Source organism: Capra hircus, chromosome 24, assembly GCF_001704415.2.
Source record: "Capra hircus breed San Clemente chromosome 24, ASM170441v1, whole genome shotgun sequence".
Classification (NCBI taxonomy): domain Eukaryota; kingdom Metazoa; phylum Chordata; class Mammalia; order Artiodactyla; family Bovidae; genus Capra; species Capra hircus.
In genome coordinates, this window is record NC_030831.1 from 20,212,709 (window position 1) to 20,236,597 (window position 23,889).

Genomic DNA, 23,889 nt, shown 5'->3' on the forward strand with positions numbered 1-23,889 from the left:
AATTCAGACATGCTAAAGGGGGGAAAGCAATTAAGGAGATGCTAAACCAAGCAGTATAACTTAGGCAGTTACTGTTAGGTCATTGGCCTTATGCTAAACGGGGTGTCTGATCCTGCTACAGCACACCTTGGGAAAGTCTGTCTCTCACTGCAAATGCCAGTGCAATAACCTTGCCCTGTACTGTGATCTGTGTGTACCAGCCCTGCAACGGGCAGAACAGCTCCAAGGGGCAACTTCAGCTCCTCAGTGATCAGCTATACCATCATTTTGCTTTTCTCTCCATATTAGAATAAAAGAAGGGAAATACAAGACAGCATTTCTTGCGAGTAGAAGAAAAAGTTAATAATTGCTGTGAATACCTTGAAGCAGAACACTTTTAAAAAGATGAAAAATTTTCTATTTTTCTCACTATAATGCAATAAATCCTCCCCCACGACCCCTCAAAAAAGGGAGAAGGAAAAAAAAGAGTAATGAAAAAAATAAAACCATGAGTGAACTGTGCCTGGAAAACTGCAGAATCGTAACAGCTTTCTCTTGGTTAAATTGATTGGTCTAGTAACATTATAAAATGACTATTAGGATTCATTGTGCACAACAGAAAGTGCTGAAATGTCAGCAGACTACACAGCAAAAAGTAATGGGTTCTGAATCCCGTTAGTCAAAAATGATTTTGTTTCAAATTAGAAATTGATTTTTTTTTTGGTGGGGGGTGGTATGGCACAAGCCCTTTGTAGACTTCCGGCTTCTGTAGCTGGGCCTGGGAGAGATTAACCTCCATAGCAGGGCTGGCCTGATGACACCTTTCTCAAAGCGCCTTTTCAATTGCAGCTTTTTAATGTTGCTATGGTCTCAGCCAGTAACACAAGTTATTTGTCCCTTTGCTATTACACTAAATTTTTCTCATATTGCTATTTTATTTCAGTGCTGACACACATCACGAGTTTGTTGTCAGTTTAACAGAAGACTATGTTGAGCCTTGCAGTGTAACCGCCACAGCGATTTTGACTGGTTCTCCACTCTCCAAAGTGCAGTGACTAAGAACAGAAGAAGCCAAAAGTAAGAATGTCCCATCTCTGAAGGACGACTAATAGACAAAGTAGACAAGACTCCATCTCAGATACAAAGTCTCCTCAGTTTCATTTCTGTTTCTGGGAACAAAGTCTAAAAAGACAAGAGTTGTTCTAAATTGTCCTAAAACAGTAGAGGTCTGCAGAACTTTTGTCCTATATCAAATGAAATGTACCTTTGCTCTTTTTTCAAATTGTGGATAGTCTCCCTTCTGAAACTTGGACCAATTACCTTCTTTTAATTATCTGGGAGAGGACTAAATGGTTTCTAGATTAATTATAATTAAAATCAAAAACGTGACAAAGCTGCCAGTTGATGAGGAAAGGCAGAGAGTAGTATACCTATAAGATCTCATAAAAGTAAAGTATTTTCGCTCAGTGGTGCCTGACTCTTTGCAACCCCATGGACTGCAGTTCTTCTGTCCATGAAATTCTCCAGACTAGAAGATAGGAGTGGGTTGCCATTTCCTTTTCCAGGGGATCTTCCCAACCTAGGGATTGAACCTGGGTCTTCTAAATTGCAAGTAGATTCTTTACCATCTGAGCCACCAGGGAAGCCCCAGGAAGATCTCATAAAGCACTGTCCAGTTCTCAAATAGATGTGAGAGTGACTTGAGAGATTATGAGAAATTGGTTGGTTAACACTAGCAGTGGACAGTGCTAGCTAGCCCAGTAAAAAGAGGTAAACAAGGAGGAAATCGAGGTTAATGGTTGTGAACAGGCAAGAAAGATGTCTGGGAAAGAGGAGTGAACAGAAGTGGGCTCTGAGACCTTTTGGGGCCCTTTGCTTTCTTCTGACCAATGAAGCTCAGACTTGTTCCATTCTGTCCCAGAGTCCTTCCTTTAATGATTCCAGGAGAGATTAAACCAAAAGCCACATCAGAAACAACTGGGATATGAAATTAAATTTAACTGCTTCACTTAATATTCCATATAGTTATTTATAACTGATTTCTCTTAAAATATCTACCACATATAAAATAGAAAGAATTATTGGTACTTCAAAGACTGCTAGGCAATACTTACGAGGTTCTGTTTTAGCCACAATGACTTCTCTTCCACCCTCCTCATATTTCCAGTTAATTGAGGATTAATTGCAGTTGTTAGAGTTTACTTTCCTAGCAAAGATTTATGTTCAATTTCTGGTCCTCTTTATTCGTTTTAAGTATTATTTTGTGTCTATGACCATGCTAAAGCTGAAACTCCAATACTTTGGCCACCTCATGTGAAGAGTTGACTCATTGGAAAAGACCCTGATGCTGGGAGGGATTGGGGGCAGGAGAAGGGGACGACAGAGGATGAGATGGCTGGATGGCATCACCAACTCGATGGACATGAGTTTGAGTAAGCTCTGGGAGTTGGTGATGGGCAGGGAGGCCTGGCATGCTGCGATTCATGGGGTCGCAAAGAATCGGACATGACTGAGCGACTGAACTGAACTGATGACCATATTTACTGCTGAATAATTCTTACAGTTAGCTGCTTGCAAAAACTATCATTAGATAGTTTCTCATGAGTATTCTAAAAGAACTGTTGATGCAATTCACTGATCCAGGAGACGTGTTACCTGTGGCCTTGCAGGTGCATGTTGGTTTGTAACATGTTTAACTCTTGCTCCAGGGTTACAGGAAACCATCTGGAGTTGATGGCTAGCAACCACTAGCAACCTAGCCCCCAAAGCTTCCCCTTTTGCTACTGCAGACGCTGAGCTCACCTCTTTGGGATCGACATGCATCTTTCTTCTGACTGGTCCACAGGGCATCATCTTTCATCTGTGACTGAAACCCAACTGTCTTCTTATCCCTTCTACTTGCTCCACTGTTAGTGGAGCCCTGGCACTTTTTGCTGGACGGTGATGTTCCAAGTGTCCAGTCATCACACTCTGACTTCAACAAACTGAAAAGAATAAACATGAATGAGCTATAGAGGGCACAGAAGGGGGAATGGATCACAAAAAAAGCATATAAATTCAGCATGAGTTGAAATGAAATTCATGGCAGTAGAAACTTTTTCTTATTTTTTTATTGATATATAATTTAAAAATTTTACTGAAGACCTGTTCTGTGTCCTGCCAAAACAATTCTGGAGCTGTGGTTTTTATCCTCAAAAGTTTATATTTGGAGTTGGGGAAATAAGCGTCAGACTCATGAAACTGCTAATAAAGCCACAGACCATGACTGAGAACCAGAGTATCTGTAGAAATAAAAAGTGTGCTAAAACAAGACTTGCATAACTAAAATGTTTCTGAGTACTAAAAATGAACATAAGGGATTAAAATATCACCAGTTTGCTTCAAAATGCATTTGTGTTTCTCGTTTTCGATTGTTATGGTATTTATTATGTACTCAGAGTATATGAGGAATAGTACTATAATGCATGTGAGAGAACTGGTCTCTGTCCTCATATAATTTCATTATAAAGTCAACAAGGCAAATATGGAGTAAAAGAAATTTTAGTGACAATAAACACACATGCATACATTTTTCTCTCCTGTGAAATATGCTCCCAGCATTAGCACAATTCCTCTTGGAACATTTTACTTTTTAGAGAGAAGCGTTATAATGGTGTGCATCTCTTACTATTCTACCAGTGCCTTCCTTCTAACTGAAGCTCACCACAATCTCGTGATACTTTCGTTTTGTCTTGCCTATGACCATAAACAATGTGAAAATTAAAATGAAGAAAAATAATTTATTCAAAGAGTAATATTCTAAAAACTAGAATATTTAAACTTCTCAGAAAGAGAGGCAATCTCTAGACTAGAACAAGTTGATGGAGTATTACTGGATCCATTACGAATCCCATGAGGCCCTTGTCCAGGATTCAAATCACATAAACCTGTCAGAGTCACTGGGTTTGTTTTGTGTGGATCAGAAATTTTAGTAATGTTTGCTCACACCATAATTTATTAATAAAAGTCAATACATTATATAGCTGTATGTTCAGAGTGGTATGAAGAAACTAAAACTGTTAACAGTATGGTTTTATATGGGCATAAAGCAGTGTATTAAATTTAGGAGCTTAAATTTTTTTTTACCAGAACCCAAGGGTCACTTTTCCTTATTGACCTGACAATGGACGTGTATCTTAGCTCATAAAACTTCTTTTCATGTGGCAGGAAGATAGGGAGAATAAAACTACATCATTGTGAATGTAAGATAAATTTACCTCAACCCAGAAGTCCCAAATCCTGGCAAATTCAACAACTACATCTCTACTTGTTCTTACAGAAAAGTTAACATCACCAAGACTACTGGATTCCCCCAAGTCATACATTCTCAGGTCACTCACGCTCCCAATACTAGCCAGTGTTGATCATTCCCAATACAGAATCCTCCCTTCCATTTTACACAGAGGTTTGTCTGTACCTTTATTCCAAATCCCATCCTAGGAACCTGGATTCTAATTTCTCTGAAATAAAGATGATTATACAAAAATTTTCTTCTTTCATTTGCATTTACTTCCAAATTTACCCATCTACTATTCTTCTATTAACATCTCTGAAGAGGGGGCTTCCCTGGTGGTTCAGTGGTAAAGAATTTGCCTGTCAATGCAGGAGACACAGGTTTGATCTCTGATCCTGGAAGATTCCACATGCTGTGGAGCAACTAAGCCCAAGCACCACAACTCCTGAGCCTATGCTCTGCAACGAGAAGCCACTGCAATGAGAACCCTGTGTGCCACAACCTGTGTGCCACAACCAGACAGGAGTGCCTGCTTGTCACAACTAGAGAAAAGCCTGTGCAGCAGTGAAGACCCAGCACAGCCAAAAATAAACATGGAATTATAAAAAAAAACTCAAAAGAAAATCATACCTTTCTCTCATACTCTTGGTACCATTTGACCCACGCCCTCTGTGACTACGGCCTGCCAGTCATCTTCTTCTTCTTCTTTTTTTTTTTATCACAAACTTCTCTGTACTTTCCCAGGATTACAAATAAGACCGGATGTTTCATTAAAAATCAAAACCTAAACCTAAATCCCAAAAGTGTTCCCTTAAGTGGGAAAGTTATAATACTACTCAGAGAAAGCATGGGCACGAGAAACTGCAAATTGGGATAACCCTTTGCAGAGTGATTTGTCACTACAAGATAAAAGTGCACCTACCCTCTTACAACTGTACTTTTAAGAAGTTACCCCACAGAATTACATAAACAACAGTGGAATTAGAAAAATTTCTCACTCTATATACAAAAACTCCGAGAAGAAAACAGGCAGAACGATCTTTGACCTAAACTGTAGCAATATTTTTTTTGGATCTGTCTCTTAAGCAAAGAAAATAAAAACAAAAATAAGAAAGTGGGACCTAATTAAACTTATCCCTGGAGAAGGAAATGGCAACCCACTCCAGTATTCTTGCTTGCCCATGGACAGAGGAGACTGATGGGCTACAGTCCACAGGGTTGCAAAAGAGTCAGACATGACTTAGTGACTAAACAACAACAGCAATTAAACTTAAAAGCTTTTGTATAGCAAAAGAAACCACTCAAGAAACAAAAGACAACCCACCAAATGGGAGAAAGTTGGTGGGAATATAATCACTATTTTACAAATAACTTGGGTTTCCCTTGTGGCTCAGAATCCGCCTGCAATGCAGGAGACCTGGGTTCGATCCCTGGGTTGGGAAGATCCCCTGAAGAAGGGAAAGGCTACCCGTTCCAGTATTCTGGCCTGGAGAATTTCATGGAATAGTCCACTGTATAGTCCATGGGGTCGCAAAGACTTGGACATGACTGAGTGACTTTCACTTCAGTTCACTTTTAGATGAACATAATCTATAAAAATTTTGAATCATTATGTCACACAGCTGAACTAATACAATATTGTAAATCAACTAAACCTCAATTAAAAAATAATAAATGAAAAAAAAAGAATGAAGTAGTTCTCTACACCACTGTGAATAAACTTCATGACATAGTATACAGTTAGAAAAAAGCAATTTCCAATAAGAGAAGGTATACTGTGATCTCATTTTTGTAAAAAAATATACAAAAATATTTTTTTAAGTTCTGGATGGATAAATAACAAACCAGAGAAGTAGAAATAGAGTTACCAAGGGAAAGATTTCTATAATTTATATTTTTCTGAATACTTAAATTTCTTACAAAATACATATACGTTTGTAATTATAAAGCAAAAACTTTCACAATCTCCTTTGTATTACTATAATCTCTCTCTTTCTTTGTCAAGCTTCTAGAAAATAATTTTAATAGACATGCCTACTAACGCTATATTTCAGAGAACAAGTCTAGTGGCACTTTCTCTTTGAACCATCTTACTTGTTACAAGACCACACTGTCATGTGACTTCTGACAAGTCACTTCCCTTGGAGTTCATGACATACATCTTGATGGGTTTTCTAGTTCTAGGAGGCTGTTGCTCATTTCTTTTATTGGGAACACTTCTACTTCCCTCTCTGAAATGCAGACATTCCTGGTGATTCTGTCCTTGTCTTTTTTCTCTTCCCTCTTGCTACTTTCTGAGCGATCCTTGCCACATCATCATATCTTCCCTCAATTATGACTTATAAATAGATTCACCTCATCCACAATGCTCTCCAAAACTGTTGACCTGTTCAAGAATCTGCCAAAAAACTGTGAAGGGATGTCTTTTCCTTCCTTTCCAAAAACCAACTCATGCTAAAGCAATAAATAATCTTTATATTGAAACTAGTTCCTCTCTGTTTTCATTCTCATTTAATGTATCACCATCCTCCTTGTTACTAAGATGAAAAGCCTCAGCTGTTTCAAATTCTGCTTTCCTTATTCCTCTTCAATAAACTGCCAAGTCATTCATTTACATATTCGTCAGATATTTATTGAGGACATACTCATATATGCAACGAGGCTAGGGCTGGCATTTATGGAAAACAAACATTTACTGAAGACTTGCTCTGTGCTAGGTGTTGGGGGCACAAACACAGGCAAGATTGGGATCCTGTTCTCAGAGTGATTTTATTGGTGGAGACAGACATGAAGACATATGCTTTTTTGGGGGGGAGGTCATGCTGTGCAGCATGCACAACTTTCCCAATCAGAGAACAAACCCATGCCCCCTGCACTGGAAGTATGGGGTCTTAACTACTGGGGAAGTGCAAAACAGATAATTTTTAATATGATATGATACATGCTATGATTCAGGAATATGCATGCTATTTGTTGTTCTTGCTCAGTCACCCAGTTGCGTGACCCCATGTGACCCCACGGACTGCAGCATACTAGGCCTCACCATCTTCCGGAGTTTGCTCAAGTTCATGTTCATTGCATCAGTGATGTCATCTCGGCATCTCATTCTCTGATGCCCTCTTTCCTTTCTGTCCTCAATCTTTCCCATCATCAGGGACTTTTCCAATGAGTCATCTGTTTGCATCAGATGACCAAAATACTGGAGCTTCAGCTTCAGCATCAGTCCTTCCAGTGGATATTCACAGTTGAGCTCCCTGAAGATTGACTGCTTTGATCTCCTTGCTGTCCAAGAGACTTTCAGGAGTCTTCTCCAGCACCATAGTTCGAAGGTATCAATTCTTTGGTGCTGCCTTCTTTATCGTCCAGCTATCACAGCTGTATGTGACCACTGGGAAGACTACAGCCTTGACTATACGGACCTTTGTTGACAGAGTAATGTCTTTGCTCTTCAACACACTGTCTAGGTTTGTCATCACGTTCCTGCCAAGAAGCAACTGTCTTCTGATTTCATGGCTGCAGTCACCATTTGCAGTGATTTTGGATCCCAAGAAGAGGAAATCTGTCACTACTTTCACCTTTTCTCCTTCTCGGTTGAGAGGAGCAACCCCACTTCCAAGGAGCAGTGGCTGTGTGGGCACAGGAGGGCCTAGAGGAGCTACTCCATGTTCAAGGTCAGGAGGGGTGGCAGTGAGCAAATACCCCTCATCCAAGGTAAGGAGCAGTGGCTGCGCTTTGCTAGAGCAGCCGTGAAGAGATACCCCAAGTCCAAGGTAAGAGAAACCAAAGTAAGACGGTAGGTGTTGCAAGAGGGCATCAGAGGGCAGACACACTGAAACCATACTCACAGAAAACTAGTCATTCTAATCACACTAGGACCACAGCCTTGTCTAACTCAATGAAACTAAGCCATGCCATGTGGGGCCACCCAAGACGGATGGGTCATGGTGGAGATATCTGATAGAATGCGGTCCACTGGAGAAGGGAATGGCAAACCACTTCAGTATTCTTGCCTTGACAACCCCATGAACAGTATGAAAAGGAAAAATGATAGGATACTAAAAGGGGAACTCCCCAGGTCAGCAGGTGCCCAATACGCTACAGGAGATCAGTGGAGAAATAACTCCAGTAAGAATAAAGGGATGGAGCCAAAGTAAAAACAACGCCCAGTTGTGGATGTGACTGGTGATAGAAGCAAGGTACAATGCTGTAAAGAGCAATATTGCATAGGAACCTGGAATGTTAGGTCCATGAATCAAGGCAAATTGGAAGTGGTCAAACAGGAGGTGGCAAGAGTGAACGTCAACATTCTAGCAATCAGCGAACTAAAATGGACTGGAACGGGTGAATTTAACTCAGATGACCATTATATCTACTACTGCAGACAGGAATCCCTCAGAAGAAATGGAGTAGCCATCATGGTCAACAAAAGAGTCCGAAATGCAGTATTTGGATGCAATCTCAAAAACAACAGAATGATCTCTGTTCGTCTCCAAGGAAAACCATTCAATATCACAGTTATCCAACTCTATGCCCCAACCAGTAAGGCTGAAGAAGCTGAAGTTGAACGGTTCTATGAAGACCTATAAGACCTTTTAGAACTGACACCCAAAAAAGATGTCCTTCTCATTATAGGGGACTGGAATGCAAAAGTAGGAAGTCAAGAAACACCTGGAGTAACAGGCAAATTTGGCCTTGGAATGCGGAATGAAGCAGAGCAAAGACTAATAGAGTTCTCCCAAGAGAATGCAGTGGCCATAGCAAACACCCTCTTCCAACAACACAAGAGAAGACTCTACACATGGAAATCACCAGATGGTCAACACCGAAATCAGATTGATTATATTCTTTGCAGCCAAAGATGGAGAAGCTCTATACAGTCAGCAAAAACAAGACCGGGAGCTGACTGTGGCTCAGATCAAGAGCTCCTTATTGCCAAATTCAGACTGAAACTGAAGAAAGTAGGGAAAACCGCTAGACCATTCAGGTATGACCTAAATCAAATCCCTTATGATTATACAGTGGAAGTGAGAAATAGATTTAAGGGTCTAGATCTGATAGATACAGTGCCTGATGAACTATGGACGGAGGTTCGTGACATTGTACAGGAGACAGGGATCAAGACCATCCCCATGGAAAAGAAATGCAAAAAAGCAAAATGGCTGTCCGGGGAGGGCTTACAAATAGCTGTGACAAGAAGAGAGGCGAAAAGCAAAGGAGAAAAGGAAAGATATAAGCATCTGAATGCAGAGTTCCAAAGAACAGCAAGGACAGATAAGAAAGCCTTCCTCAGCGATCCATGCAAAGAAATAGAGGAAAACAACAGAATGGGAAAGACCAGAGATCTCTTCAAGAAAATTAGAGATACCAAGGGAACATTTCATGCAAAGATGGGCTCAATAAAGGACAGAAATGGTCTGGACCTAACAGAAGCAGAACATATTAAGAAGAGGTGGCAAGAATACACAGAAGAACAGTACAAAAAAGATCTTCATGACCCAAATAATCATGATGATGTGATCACTAACCTAGAGCCAGACATCCTTAGAATGTGAAGTCAAGTGGGCCTTAGAAAGCATCACTATGAACAAAGCTAGTGGAGGTGATGGAATTCCAGTTGAGCTATTTCCAATCCTGAAAGATGATGCTGCGAAAGTGCTGCACTCAATATGCCAGCAAATTTGGAAAACTCAGCAGTGGCCTCAGGACTGTCAAAGGTCAGTTTTCATTCCAATCCCAAAGAAAGGCAATGCTGAAGAATGCTCAAACTACTGCACAATTGCACTCATCTCACACACTAGTAAAATAATGCTCAAAATTCTCCAAACAAGAGATGGCAAGGGTGAACGTCGACATTCTAGGAATTAGCGAGCTAAAATGGACTGGAATGGGTGAATTTAACTCAGATGACCAACCTAGATAGCATATTGAAAAGCAGAGACATTACTTTGCCAACAAAGGTCCGTCTAGTCAAGGGTACGGTTTTTCCAGTGGTCATGTATGGATGTGAGAGTTGGGACTGTGAAGAAAGCTGAGCGCCAAAGAACTGATGCTTTTGAACTGTGGTGTTGGAGAAGACTCTTGAGAGTCCCTTGCACTGCAAGGAGATCCAACCAGTCCATTCTAAAGGAGATCAGCCCTGGGTGTTCTTTGGAAGGAATGATGCTAAAGCTGAAACTCCAGTACTTTGACCACCTCATGCAAAGAGTTGACTCATTGGAAAAGACACTGATGTCTGGAGGGATTGGGAGCAGGAGGAGAAGGGGACGACAGAGGATGAGATGGCTGTATGGCATCACCGACTCGATGGACTTGAGTCTGAGTGAACTCCGGGAGTTGGTGATGGACAGGGAGGCCTGGCGTGCTGCGATTCATGGGGTCACAAAGAGTCGGACATAACAGAGTGAACTGAACTGAACGGGGCTGGATGCCATAATCTTAGTTTTTTAAATATTTAGTCTCAAGCCGGTTCTTTCATTCTCCTCCTTCACGCTCATCAAGAGGTTCTTTAGTTCCTCTTTGGTTTCTGCCATTAGAGTGATATCATCTGCATATTTGAAGTTGCTGATGTTTCTATCCACCTATCTTGATTCCAGCTTGTAACTCATCCAGCTTGGCATTTCTCATCATGTGCTCAGTGTATAGATTAAAGAAACGGGGTGACAGCACACAGCCCTGTCGTACTCCTTTCTTGATCTTGAACATATCAATTGCTCCGTACAAGATTCTAACTGTTGCTTCTTGAAGGGAAACCTGGAGACAGGTAAGATGGTTTCTCAGGAGACAGGTGAGATGGTCTGGTTCTCCTATCTCTCTAGGAGCTTTTCACAGCAAGATGTTTATGGGGGCAGAAAGGCAGGGCATTTAACTCTAATTGCATGACTGAAGAGACATTCTTGAAGCACTCAAACTAAATCCTGGTGGATAAGCAGGGGATAAGGAAGGACTTCCCTGGTACTCAGATAGTAAAGAATCTACCTCCAATGTAGGAGACCTGGGTTCAATACCTGGGTTGGGAAGATCCCCTGGAGAAGGGAGTGGCAACCCACTCCAGTATTCTTGCCTGGAGAATTCCATGAGCAGAGGAGCCTGGCAGGCTATAGTCCACGGGGTCACAAAGAGTTGGACATGACTGAGTGACTAACACACACACACAAGGAACGATAGTAGGATGGAAAGATATAGTATTAGAAGGAAATGGTATTAGCCAATATACTAAATATCAAAACGTCATAATACATTTTGGGCAAGTTAAAAAGTTTGGTACTGTTATCGCATCAAGTTTGGGTATTGGGTATGCACAAGTGGAGGGTGAAACAAGACAGATGGGAAGGGTAAGGTCATGAAAGGTTTGGTTTTTCATGTCATGGGGCTTGAACTTTACCTTGTCAGCAAGATGGAGTCATTAAAGGGCTCTAAGGAGAAAAATGACATGCTCCAAGGAATTTATGAAAAATTACCCTGGCACAGTTTAGAGAATGGCCTCGATGAGTGAGAAGGTGGCTGAAACAGCTCTGATGAGAGATGGTGCGAGTTTGAAATAGAGAAGTGGTAGAAATGGGAAGGAGGCAACTTTTAAAATATATTTAGGATTTAAAATTGGTAGAATTTGATAAGTGTCTGAATGTGAAAAGCGAGAGAGGGGAATGACTTGAGAATGAATGGCAGAATTTGGGTGCATAAGCGGTAGAGAGAAGGTGGTGGTGGGGGGCAGGGATTAAATGCAGCTTGAGGTGTCTACAAAACATCTGGAAAGGTCGTTCAAGAGAACGGATGGATCAATAACCCTGCAGGTTTTTGCTTATTGGCTGACTGACTTTAGGGTGGTGGAGTTGAGAGAGACAGAGTTGAGAAAGTACGTGCTTTACTTTCAATTTTGCCTGTGAGGGAGGAGGTAAATCCATTCCTGTGAGTGAAAGAAATGGGTACTGAGGAAGAAAATAGTGTTTTAGAGCCAGTATTGAGGGAATTGAAGGTAAAATGACCAAGAACAACAATGACATTGTCCCGCCATGTTGACAGCCTAACAGAATTAGAAATCGTAAATTTGCTTTGGGGCTCAGGGGCATAGATATAAAAGCAGAGAAAGTAGCCTGAGAGCTTGATCCAGGGTTAGGATTCTACATGGAGGGTGCTTCACACTAGAGGTCAAGGGAAATTTGCATACTGATAAAAGAAGAGTTTAGGTCAACCACTTGGTCTAGAGTGTACATGGGGAAAAAAGGAAGACAAAGAGGGGACTGAAAGACTGGCAAAAAAGGGGAGAAATGAAGGATTTAGATGTCTTTTTAAGGTAAAACAAAGACAAAACAAAACAACAAGAAAAGCAAACAAAACTTTTGGTATAGTCTATGTGAGAAATGAAAACATGACTAGACTCAGGGGAAAGAGGTCGGGTATAAAGCGAGTACCAGTCAGCGATCTCCGTGATGGGAACGCAGGAGGGGAGAACAAGCTCTGGACATGGCCATGGATGGTATGGCTAAAGAAAGCTGGAGTGAACTGTGGAAGACAAATCTCCGTAGCTATGGCAACAGAGAGATCAACCACACGGATACTGGAATCACACAGAATGGGGTTAGGAGATGTGGGTGGGGGGGAAGTGACTTTGAGTGGATGTTAAGTTCTGAGACGATGATAGAAAACAAAGAAAAGGAAGAATGGGTTGTAAGACTAGATACCCTGAGATTCACATAGAGGAGGTTTGCTGCAGAGAAAATTATAGTTAAAAGTTTGAGATGCTGGTTCAATTAAAAAAAGAAAAAAAAAACTGTGAACTTAAAAAAAAAAGTTTGAGGTATTGGAATGAGGAAGACAGGAAGTGCTGATACTATAGGCTGTGTGGTTTGCCAGAGGTGACAGAAAAAATGGCCTGGAGAGCAGCATTCTCAGAAAAGACACCAAATTGAGGCAGTGATTCACAATTCAAATTATACATGATACACAACTCAAATGATCTGGGAAACATTTTAGAAGAGTGATTGGCTATCCTTCCCACTCTTAGAAATGGAATGAATCTGTCTGGAGTGAGTCACATGACAATGCCTCCCCCTCTCCTCCTTTAAAGCGTCACAGGTAATTTCATTGTCCAGCAAGTACTGAAAATCACTAAACTGTGGCCAAGAATGGGAGAAATCATTTCTTGCATGTGAAAAGGCTGAGGATGAGAAGAGTTTAACATCTGTGAGACAGGGGTTCCGTAAGGCACATTTACGAAATGCTGGGGGGCACAGGAAGGAAAGGGGTGTTATGGTGTGAGGAAAATTAGGGAAGGGAAGATGGATTTTTAACAGAATGAAAGCACAAGAGAGAAAATCAATACAAATTACTCAAATTTTGGCATGAGTCATTTAACAAAACTTGAAGGGCAAGTCCTTGATTTAGAAGATAGAATAGGGAAACAGACACCTATGAAATCTTTTCTTCCTTTCTCCAGTGGCCAGTTTAGGTACCAGTCATTCCATGTCTAAATAATTGCTATATTGTCCAATTTCTGGCTCAGTTATGGAATCAGCCATTTCTTCAAGGAGATCTGATATTAATATCTTTTAGTTTTTTTTTAAGCTGATAGAATTGGATTATCACTGCTCCTCAGTTCTCATAGGGTAAGAGACTATATGCATGTATGTATGTACATATGCATTAATTTATGTATCTAGGTAAACACTGAAAATCATGAGTTTACACTAGTATCTCCAATTCAAACCCCAAACCAACAGGGTTCATTTCAGGTTTTTACCTTTCCATTTATGTAACTCCATTCTGTAACAGAGAAGAAACTTGGCTACCATTTCCTTAATACAATTATTTACTTAATTAGTCCTCTTGTATGAAAATATTCCATCACCACTGCCATAATTCCTAGCCATCCCTCCCCTGCCAATCCCCACAACACTGTTCTGGGTATTTCCACCAGCATACCTCTGTATAGGTACTCTATAAACTAAGTTCCCACTGGGCTGCCTCTGCAGTGAGAAAGTCTTCTGCCTTGGAAGAAAAGCTATGGCAAACCTAGACAGCGCATTAAAAAGCAGAGACATCACTTTTCCTACAAAGGTCCATACAGTCAAGGCTATGGTGTTTTGAGTAGTCATGTACAGATGTGAGAGTTGGACCATAAAGAAGGTTGAGCAGTGAAGAATTCATGCTTTCGGATTCTGGTGTTGTAGAAGACTCTCGAGAGTCTCTTGGACTCCAAGGAGACCAAACCAGTCAATCCTAAAGGAAATTAACCCTGAATATTTATTGGGAGGACTGATGCTGAAGCTGAAGCTCCAATACTTTGGCCACCTGATGTGAAAGAGCTGACTCACTGGAAAGGACCCTGATGCTGGGAAAGACTGAGGGCAGGAAGAGAAGGGGGCAATAGAGGCTGAGATGGTTGGATGGCATCACCAACTCAATGGACATGAGTCTGAGCAAACTCAGGGAGATAGTGAAGGACAGGGAAGCCTGGCATGCTACAGCCCATGGGGTCGCAGAGTTAGACACGACTTAGTGACTGAACAACAACAACAACAACAACAACAACAGAGATCTCAGAAGCAATATTAAGCTGCCTAACAAACATTACTGAAGTTGTGGAAGGAGAAGAGATAGGAAATGAAGTAGAAAAAATATTTGAAATAGCATGTTAAACAAATAATGGCAGATTATTTCCCAAATATGACGAAAAACGTTGACCCACAGACCCAAACTGTTGAAAACCAAAGACAAAGAAGATTGCAAACGACCAGATAAAATTTCAATTACATACAAACCAATGATTTTGACAGCTACCTTCTCATAAGAACAATGAAAGCCAGAAGATAGTAGACAATATCTTCACAGTGCTAAAAACCAAAAAATAAGAAAACCCCAAATTTCATCTTAGAATTCTGTATCTCATGAAAATATTCTTCAAAAAAAGGAAGAAGTAACATTTTTCAGATAAACAAAAACAGGGAAAATGTGCTGTTAGCAGACCTACACAACAAGAAACAATATATTTTTCAGGTTGAAAGAATCAGTTAGAAACCTGGATCTATGAAATGAAGAGCATCCGAGATAGGACATATGTGAATAAATACAAAACTCTGTATTTTCTCATTCTTCCCTTAATGTCATTAAAAGATATTTGTGTGTGTGCTAACTCATTTCAGTTGTGTCCAACTCTCTGTGACCCCATGGACTGTAGCCTGCGAAGCTCCTCTATCCATGGGATTCTCCAGGCAAGAATACTGGAGTGGGTCGCCATTTCCTTCTCCAGGGGACCTTCCTGACCCAGGGATCAAATCCACATCTCTTGTGTCTCATGCATTGGCAGGTGGGTTCTTTATCACTAGCGCCACCTAGGAAGCTCCATTAAAAGGTAAATGCATGTTTAAAGAATAGAGTTTATAACACACTGAGCAGTAATACACAAAAGCAGAGACATTACTCTGCCGACTAAGGTCCGTCTAGTCAAGGATACGGTTTTTCCAGTGGTCATGTATGGATGTGAGAGTTGGACTGTGAAGAAGGCTGAGCGCCAAAGAATTGATGCTTTTGAACTGTGGTGTTGGAGAAGACTCTTGACAGTCCCTTGGACTGCAAGGAGATCCAACCAGTCCAGTCTGAAGATGAGCCCTGGGATTTCTTTGGAAGAAATGATGTTAAAGCTGAAACTCCAGTACTTTGGCCACCTCATGGGAAGAGTTGACTCACTGGAAAAGACTCTGATGCTGGGAGGGATTGGGGGCAGGAGGAGAAGGGGACGACAGAGGATGAGATGGCTGGATGGCATCACTGACTTGATGGATGTGAGTCTGAGTTAACTCCGGGAGTTGGTGATGGACAGGGAGGCCTGGCATGCTGTGATTCATGGGGTCACAAAGAGTTGGACATGACTGAGCACCTGACCTAAACTGAGCTATAATATATATGACAATAATATCACAAAGAATGGAGAGGTAAATATATAATATAAAAGTTCTTTAGTCTACATAAAATGACACAATGTTAGTATTATATAGACTTTAATAAGTTAGGAAAGCATATTATAATCCCTATAGAAGTCACTAAAGGAAATCAAAGAGCTATAGCTAATGAAATAATAGAGAAATTGTTTAAAAATTAAGAAAGATTACTATTCTCCCTTTTCCCTCCCCAAAAAAGGAGAAAAGGAAAAACAGAGGAACAGAGAATAGATATGATTAGCAGGATAGAAATCCAATAGTATCAATAATTAAAGTGAATTAAACATTCACATCAAATAGAAGGAAGATTGTTAGGCTACAGAAAAATGCAAAAAGCCACATATTGTTTACAAGAGTCACACTTTAAATGCATAAGGGTAAACAGGGTGACACAGAGGATGCAAGGAGGTAAGCCAAGCAAACAGTACACATGGAAGGCTAGAGTGGTTGTAGGATCTCAAATAAAGTAGATGTTAAGAAAAAGAGTAGAACCAAATAAAAGAGAAATATTTCATCATCAAAATATTTCATTTTGGGCAAATTAAAGGGGGCAAATCATCAGACACACATAACATTCTCAAGTAATATGCATTATCTAAAGCAGTTTCAAAACACACATAGAAAACTCATAAGAGAAAGGAAAAGATAGAGAAATGCACCATTATATTTAGAGATTTTAACATATCCTTGTTATCAACTGATAGAAACAAGAAGATAAAAATTTAGTAGGCTATAGAAGATCTGAATAACATTACTCATCAATTTAACTTTCATGTATAGAACATTGTAACTCAATAGCAGAATATAAATGTTTAAAAGTACACTTGGAATATTGACCAAGACAAATCAGATGTTGAGTCATAAAATAAAATTTAATACATTTCAAAAGGATAAACACCTACAGAATATGTAACCACAATGGAGCTAAATTAAAACAAAAATACAAGATATCTAGGAAAGTATGAAGTATTTGGAAGTTTTCTAACATACTCCAAATAACTCATGGGTCAAAAATTCACAAGAGAAATTAATATGCATTTTGAAACACATGACTACAAAAATATAACCTATTAAGATTTGAGGGATACAGAAGGTAAGTGCTTAAATCCTTTTTCTAGAAAAGAAGAAAAGTTTAAAGTCAGTGACATAACGGGACTTTTCTCGTGATCCAGTGGTTAAGAGTTCATGCTCCCAAAGCAGAGGGATGGGTTCGATCCCTGATCAGGGAACTAAGATTCTGCATGTCACAAAGCATGGCCAAACAAAAAAAGTCAATGATATACTATTCCATTTTACACAGCTAGAAAAATAAGAGCAAACTAGATACAAGGCAAGTAGAAAAAAGGAAACAATGAAGAGTAGAACTCCATGAAATACACAGTAATAAAAACATAAAAGCTAGCCCTTTGAAAGTTATAATAAAACTGATAAACTCCTAATCCAAGACAAACTAAGAAAAAGAAAAAACTCATGAATATCATCAATCAGAGAGGGGATATCACTGTAGATGGTACAGATAGTAAAAGAATATTAAGGCTATCTCATGAACAACTTTATGCCACCATATGCAATAATTAAGATGAAATGAAATGCACATATCTCTTGAAAGAAACAACTTGTTAAAACTGACTCAAGAAGAAACAGGAAATATATGAATACCCTCATATCTATCAAAATAATTGAATTCATAATCAAAACATCCCTACAAAGAAAACTGATCAGATAACTGGTATCTTTTATCATATTTAAGGAAGAAATATTATTAATTTTGTACAAGCTTTCAGTAACTAAAAGAGGAGGGAACTCTTCTCAACTCATTTCATATTACTATGTGATACCAAAGGCTCATTAAGTTATTACAATAAAGTAATATTACAAACGAACAGAGATCATTCTGTCATTTTTGAGATTGCATCCAAGTACTGCATTTCTGATTCTTTTGTTGACTATGATGACTACTCCATTTCTTCTAAGGGATTCCTGTCCTCAGTAGTAGATATAATGGTCATCTGAGTTAAATTCACCCATTCCAGTCCATTTTAGTTCACTGATTCCTAGAATGTCGACATTCACTCTTGCCATCTCCTGTTTGACCACTTCCAATTTGCCTTGATTCGTGGACCTGACATTCCAGGTTCCTATGCAATAATGCTATTTACAGCATCAGACCTTGCTTCTATCACCAGTCACATCCACAGCTGGGTATTGTTTTTGCTTTGGCTCCATCCCTTCATTCTTTCTGGGGTTATTTCTCCACTGATCTCCAGTAGCATATTGGGCACCTACTGACTTGGGGAGTTCCTCTTTTAGTATCCTATCATTTTGCCTTTTCATACTGTTCATGGGGTTGTCAAGGCAAGAATACTGAAGTGGCTTGCCATTCCCTTCTCCAGTGGACCACATTCTGTCAGACCTCTCCACCATGACCCACCAGTCTTGGGAGGCCACACAGGGCATGGCTTAGTTTCATTGAGTTAGACAAGGCTGTGGTCCATGTGATTAGATTGACTATAGTTTTCTGTACATCATGAGAAATGCTGGGCTGGAAGAAGCATAAGCTGCAATCAAGATTGCTGGGAGAAATATCAATAACTTCAGATATGCAGATGATACCACCCTTATGGCAGAATGGGAAGAGGAACTAAAAAGCCTCTTGATGAGAGTGAAAGAGGAGAGTGAAAAAGTTGGCTTAAAGCTCAACATTCAGAAAACAAAGATCATGGCATCCAGTCCCATCACTTCATGGGAAATAGATGGGGAAACAGTGGAAACAGTGTCAGACTTTATTTTTTTGGGCTCCAAAATCACTGCAGATGGTGACTGCAGCCATGAAATTAAAAGATGTTTACTCCTTGGAAGAAAAGTTATGACCAACCCAGATAGCATATTCAAAAGCAGAGACATTACTTTGCCAACAAAGGTCCGTCTAGTCAAGGGTACGGTTTTTCCAGTGGTCATGTATAGATGTGAGAGTTGGACTGTGAAGAAGGCTGAGCACCAAAGAATTGATGCTTTTGAACTGTGGTGTTGGAGAAGACTCTTGAGAGTCCCTTGGACTGCAAGGATATCCAACCAGTCCATTCTGAAGGAGATCAGCCCTGGGATTTCTTTGGAAGGAATGATGCTAAAGCTGAAGCTCCAGTACTTTGGCCACTTCATGCGAAGAGTTGACTCATTGGAAAAGACTCTGATGCTGGGAGGAATTGGGGGCAGGAAGGAGAAGGGGATGACAGAGGATGAGATGGCTGCATGGCATCACTGACTCGATGGACGTGAGTCTGAGTGAACTCCGGGAGCTGGCGATGGACAGGGAGGCCTGGCGTGCTGTGATTCATGGGGTTGCAAAGAGTCAGACATGACTGAGCGACTGAACTGAACTGAACTGAATATTACAAACTGGTATCCCTCATGAACATAGACACAAAAATCCTCAACAAAATAATAGCACATCAAATGCAGCAATATATAAAAGGTACTACATAATGGCCAAATGAATATTTTTCTAAAATAAAATGTTGGCTTAACATTAGAAATCCATGTAAATCGTCACATTAAAAGAATAAAGATGCAAAGCCATATGGTTATACCATTAAATGTAAGAAAAGCATTTGAGAAAATAAAAACTAAGGAAACTAGGGAACTTATTTACTATGAAAATTTAGTCATACATTACTATTACATACATATTTAGTCATATATTACTAGTCCTACAGTTAATGAATACAACCCTTCTGGAATGTTACTTGGTAATATGCATCAAGAATTAGAAAAATGTTCACATAAAAAAATGGAGCTCACTTTAATCTGATAAAGAACAACTATCAAAAATCCATATTTAACATTATACTAATTGGTGAAAAACTGAATGCCTTTTCCTTGAGCACAAAGCAAGGATGTCTTCTTCAATCACTTCTGTTTAATACTGAATTAAAAGTTAACACAGCAAGTTAAAAATAAGAAATGAAAAACATGAAGCATGGCAAGCCTTAAAGCTGTTGTTATGGCTGTTCACCTGACTATGAACTTCAAAATCCTATGAAATCTACCAAACAAACAAAGAAAATAAGCAAGCCTCTAGAGTATGTGCATTTAGCAAGACTGTAGTATACAAAGTAAATATTAAAAATTCAATGCTCTTTCTATATACTACTAATAAATTCAATGAAAAAGGTATACGATTGTTATATTGACACTATATAACTGAGGTAAATTTTTAAAAATCTAAATAAACTTAGAGATATACCATGCTTATGGATTGGAAAACAATATTTTTAGGATGTCAATTCTCCTAAATTGATCCAATCACAATTTCACCTCTTTAATAGAAATCAATAATCTGAATCTAAAATGTAAAGAAAAGAAAATGAAATAGCTAAAAAATAATTAATCATTTTCTTTTAAAAAGAAAAGTATTATTAAATAAATAAGTTTTTTATTAAAATAATTTTTAATAAGAAAAATAAGTTGGAAGATAATTTATTTCAAGATTTTCTATAATGTTAAAGTCATCCAGACTGTGTGACATGGCCAGAAGACTGGACTTGTAGATCAATGAAATAGAAATCCATATATGTGTGTTCATAGGTGTACATATCCAACTGATTTTGAAAAGGCATCAGGCAATTCAATGAAGAAAAAAATTAGCCTTTTTTCAACAAATGGTGTTAGAATAATGGGATATCTGTATAGAGAAAGAATGAACCTAGAGCCCTACATTACACCACATACAACTTCTGTAAGAAAATAAAGGAAAATATCTTTTTAACCTTCATCAAGAAAAAGTCTTGCTCTTCAAAAGACTATTAATGAAATAAATCAGCAAGTTACACACTGGGAGAAAATATTCACAAAACATATCTGATCCAAAAAATGCAGAGTTCTATGTTCAATGATTATTTTCCCAATTAAAGATGGATTAAAAGATCTTAATAGATACTTTCCAAAAGAAGATATACGAATGGCCAACAGCAACATTAAAATATGGTCTTCATCATTAGTCATCAGAGAACTGCATATTAAAATCACAATAAGGTATCATTTAACAGCCACCAAAATGGTTGAAATAAAAAAGTCTGACTATATCAAGCCTTGGCAATGACATGATGTAAATAAAATTCTGATACTTTGGTGGTTAAGACTGTAAAGTTTACAACTTTATAAAACAGTTTGGGCGTTTCAAGTATAGTTAAGAGTAACCTTAGAATATTATATATTCTACTCCTATCTGGTTACTTAAGAGAAAGAAAATATGTCTATAAAGGACTTGCACACAAATGTTTACAGAAGTTCAGATTTTCTGTCCAAATCTGGAAACAATGTAAATGTCCATCAACAAACAAATGAATTGATAAACTTGTTGTGGGGTACTTATACAATGTACTGCTCAGTTCAGTTCAGTAGCTCAGTCGTGTCTGACTCTTTGTGACCCAATGAATCGCAGCACGCCAGGCTTCCCTGTCCATCACCAACTCCCGGAGTTCACTCAGATTCACATACCGAGTCAGTGATGCCATCCAGCCATCTCATCCTCTGTCGTTCCCTTTTCCTCCTGCCCTCAATCCCTCCCAGCATCAAAGTCTTTTCCAATGAGTCAACTCTGCATGAGGTGGCCAAAAGTACTGGAGTTTCAGCTTTAGCATCATTCCTTCCAAAGAAATCCCAGGGCTGATCTTCTTCAGAATGGACTGGTTGGATCTCCTTGCAGTCCAGGGGACTCTCAAGAGTCTTCTCCAACACCACAGTTCAAAAGCATCAATTCTTCGGCGCTCAGCCTTCTTTACAGTCCAACTCTCATTCATACATGACCACTGGAAAAACCATAGCCTTGACTAGATGGACCTGAGTCGGCAAAGTAATGTCTCTGCTTTTGAATATACTATCTAGGTTGGTCGTAACTTTTCTTCCAAGGAGTAAGCGTCTTTTAATTTCATGGCTGCAGTCACCATCTGCAGTGATTTTGGGAGCCCCCAAAAATAAAGTCTGACACTGTTTCCACTGTTTGCCCATCAGGAATTTAAAAAGTAATGGATTAATGAAATATGCAGTAAAATGCAAAGATCTCCAAAACATACAGTGAGTAAAAGATGCTAATTACATGCATATTGTATGATATCATTTATATGAAAATTCAGAACATGCAAAACTGTCTTAAGTGACAGAAATTAGATCACTGGGTCAGAGGTTTGTGAGGGGCTTACTGGAAAGTAGAGCAAAGTACTCTCTGGAACAATGGATCCTTTTTATATTAATTGGGCTGTTACTTACACAGGTATATTCATTTGTTACAACACAAACTTCTTGTACATTTTAATTAAATATATATTTAAAGTTGATAAAAAATAAACAGGAAAAGAATTACCAAAGAAACTTTTCGATAGATAAGCTGAGATAATATCAAAATTGTAAACTATATTTTGTGTGCAAAACTGTAGAATTGGGTACTAAGTTGAAGAACCATTCAGTGTGCACATATTTTGGACCATTCATTCTCTGTGTGGGAGACCACAAAGTCAAAACCTAACTGTCAGATGATCAGTGTTTCTCATATTTCATATAGTCCAGATAAAATGTGAACAAAATTCACTGAGGTTCTCTGTCTAATATAAGACATCATTCACTGATATGATGAAATTACTAGAAATAATTCTCTGCTGTTCTTAACTGGCATCTGTTGGAGCTGTTAAAGTGATGGTAAAATGCTCAAAATCAAGACAGCAAATGTCTAAACTCATGGCATTTAGGACTGCCACACTGTATAAGTCATTCTTAAGTTATTAAGATTTTATTGAATTATATCTCCATATTTTAACCTTATAAAACACTAGATGGGAAACTCTGAGTAGCTCCAATTTAGGATGGGGAAAGAAAAACACATTTTCAGTCCTTCAAGTTCAGTAAAATTCTAATAATCCAAAACTCCTTGAAATTTTCTATTTTTCCCAAATCTAATATCGCGATAGTCTGCCTAAACTTCAATAGTAAATTTTAAATGTCATTCAGGACCAATTGAATACCACTTGTATTTGCATTCCTTAAAAAGCAGAAAAACATTAACCTTTTGTTTTATTGAATTAAAATGCCATGGAAATGCTGATATAGTCTTGAGAGACTTGAATACTTTTACAAAGAAGAAGAGCTGTCACTTATTAAACACAAAGAACAATTACTTGATAGGATGCCTTCTGACAAAAAGCAGATTGGTATTCTCATCATAGAAAAGGCATTATAAAAAAAATCTAGCGGAGACCTCTGAGATTTGAATAATTTAAAGCTGCATTTGGTGCAATTTCAATTTTTCTTTAGGGAGGCAAAGTTAAATACCTTTAATTTGTTCTAATTATTTCAAATTTGCAAGTTAATTATGGCTGATCATTAAATAACAAAAAGGACTATCGTCTCCATAGAGTTTTACCTCCTACCCTCTGAATTACTTAAGCTAGATTTTAGTATGCATGAATTAACTTTCTAAATAATCACACGGTTTGACTAAATGGCTCAGTAAAATGAGCTCTGATCCTCAGAATAAGCATTAATGGACATTAGAAATGCTATTGGGACTCATGTTACTTACAGTATAAGTATTTTTAATGGGGCCTTATTTACTAATCTTTATGTACTGTTCAAGTTAGAACACCATATAGATACATTATTCTGCTTTACTAGAGGAAAAGTCCAATTTTTGAGACAATAAAAACAAATGTCTGT

At 38.8% G+C, this 23,889-nt stretch overlaps 1 protein-coding gene across 3 annotated transcripts in view; it reads right to left on the reverse strand.

Moving 5' to 3' along the window:
* The window catches only part of KIAA1328 (KIAA1328 ortholog), a 433,299-nt gene that overhangs the window by 83,741 nt on the left and 325,669 nt on the right, over positions 1-23,889 (reverse strand). For all 3 annotated transcript variants that reach the window (XM_018039479.1, XM_018039481.1, XM_018039480.1), the window contains one exon: positions 2,782-2,963. In XM_018039479.1, coding sequence (XP_017894968.1) covers positions 2,782-2,963 — 182 coding nt within the window. The remainder of the gene's footprint in view (positions 1-2,781; positions 2,964-23,889) is intronic.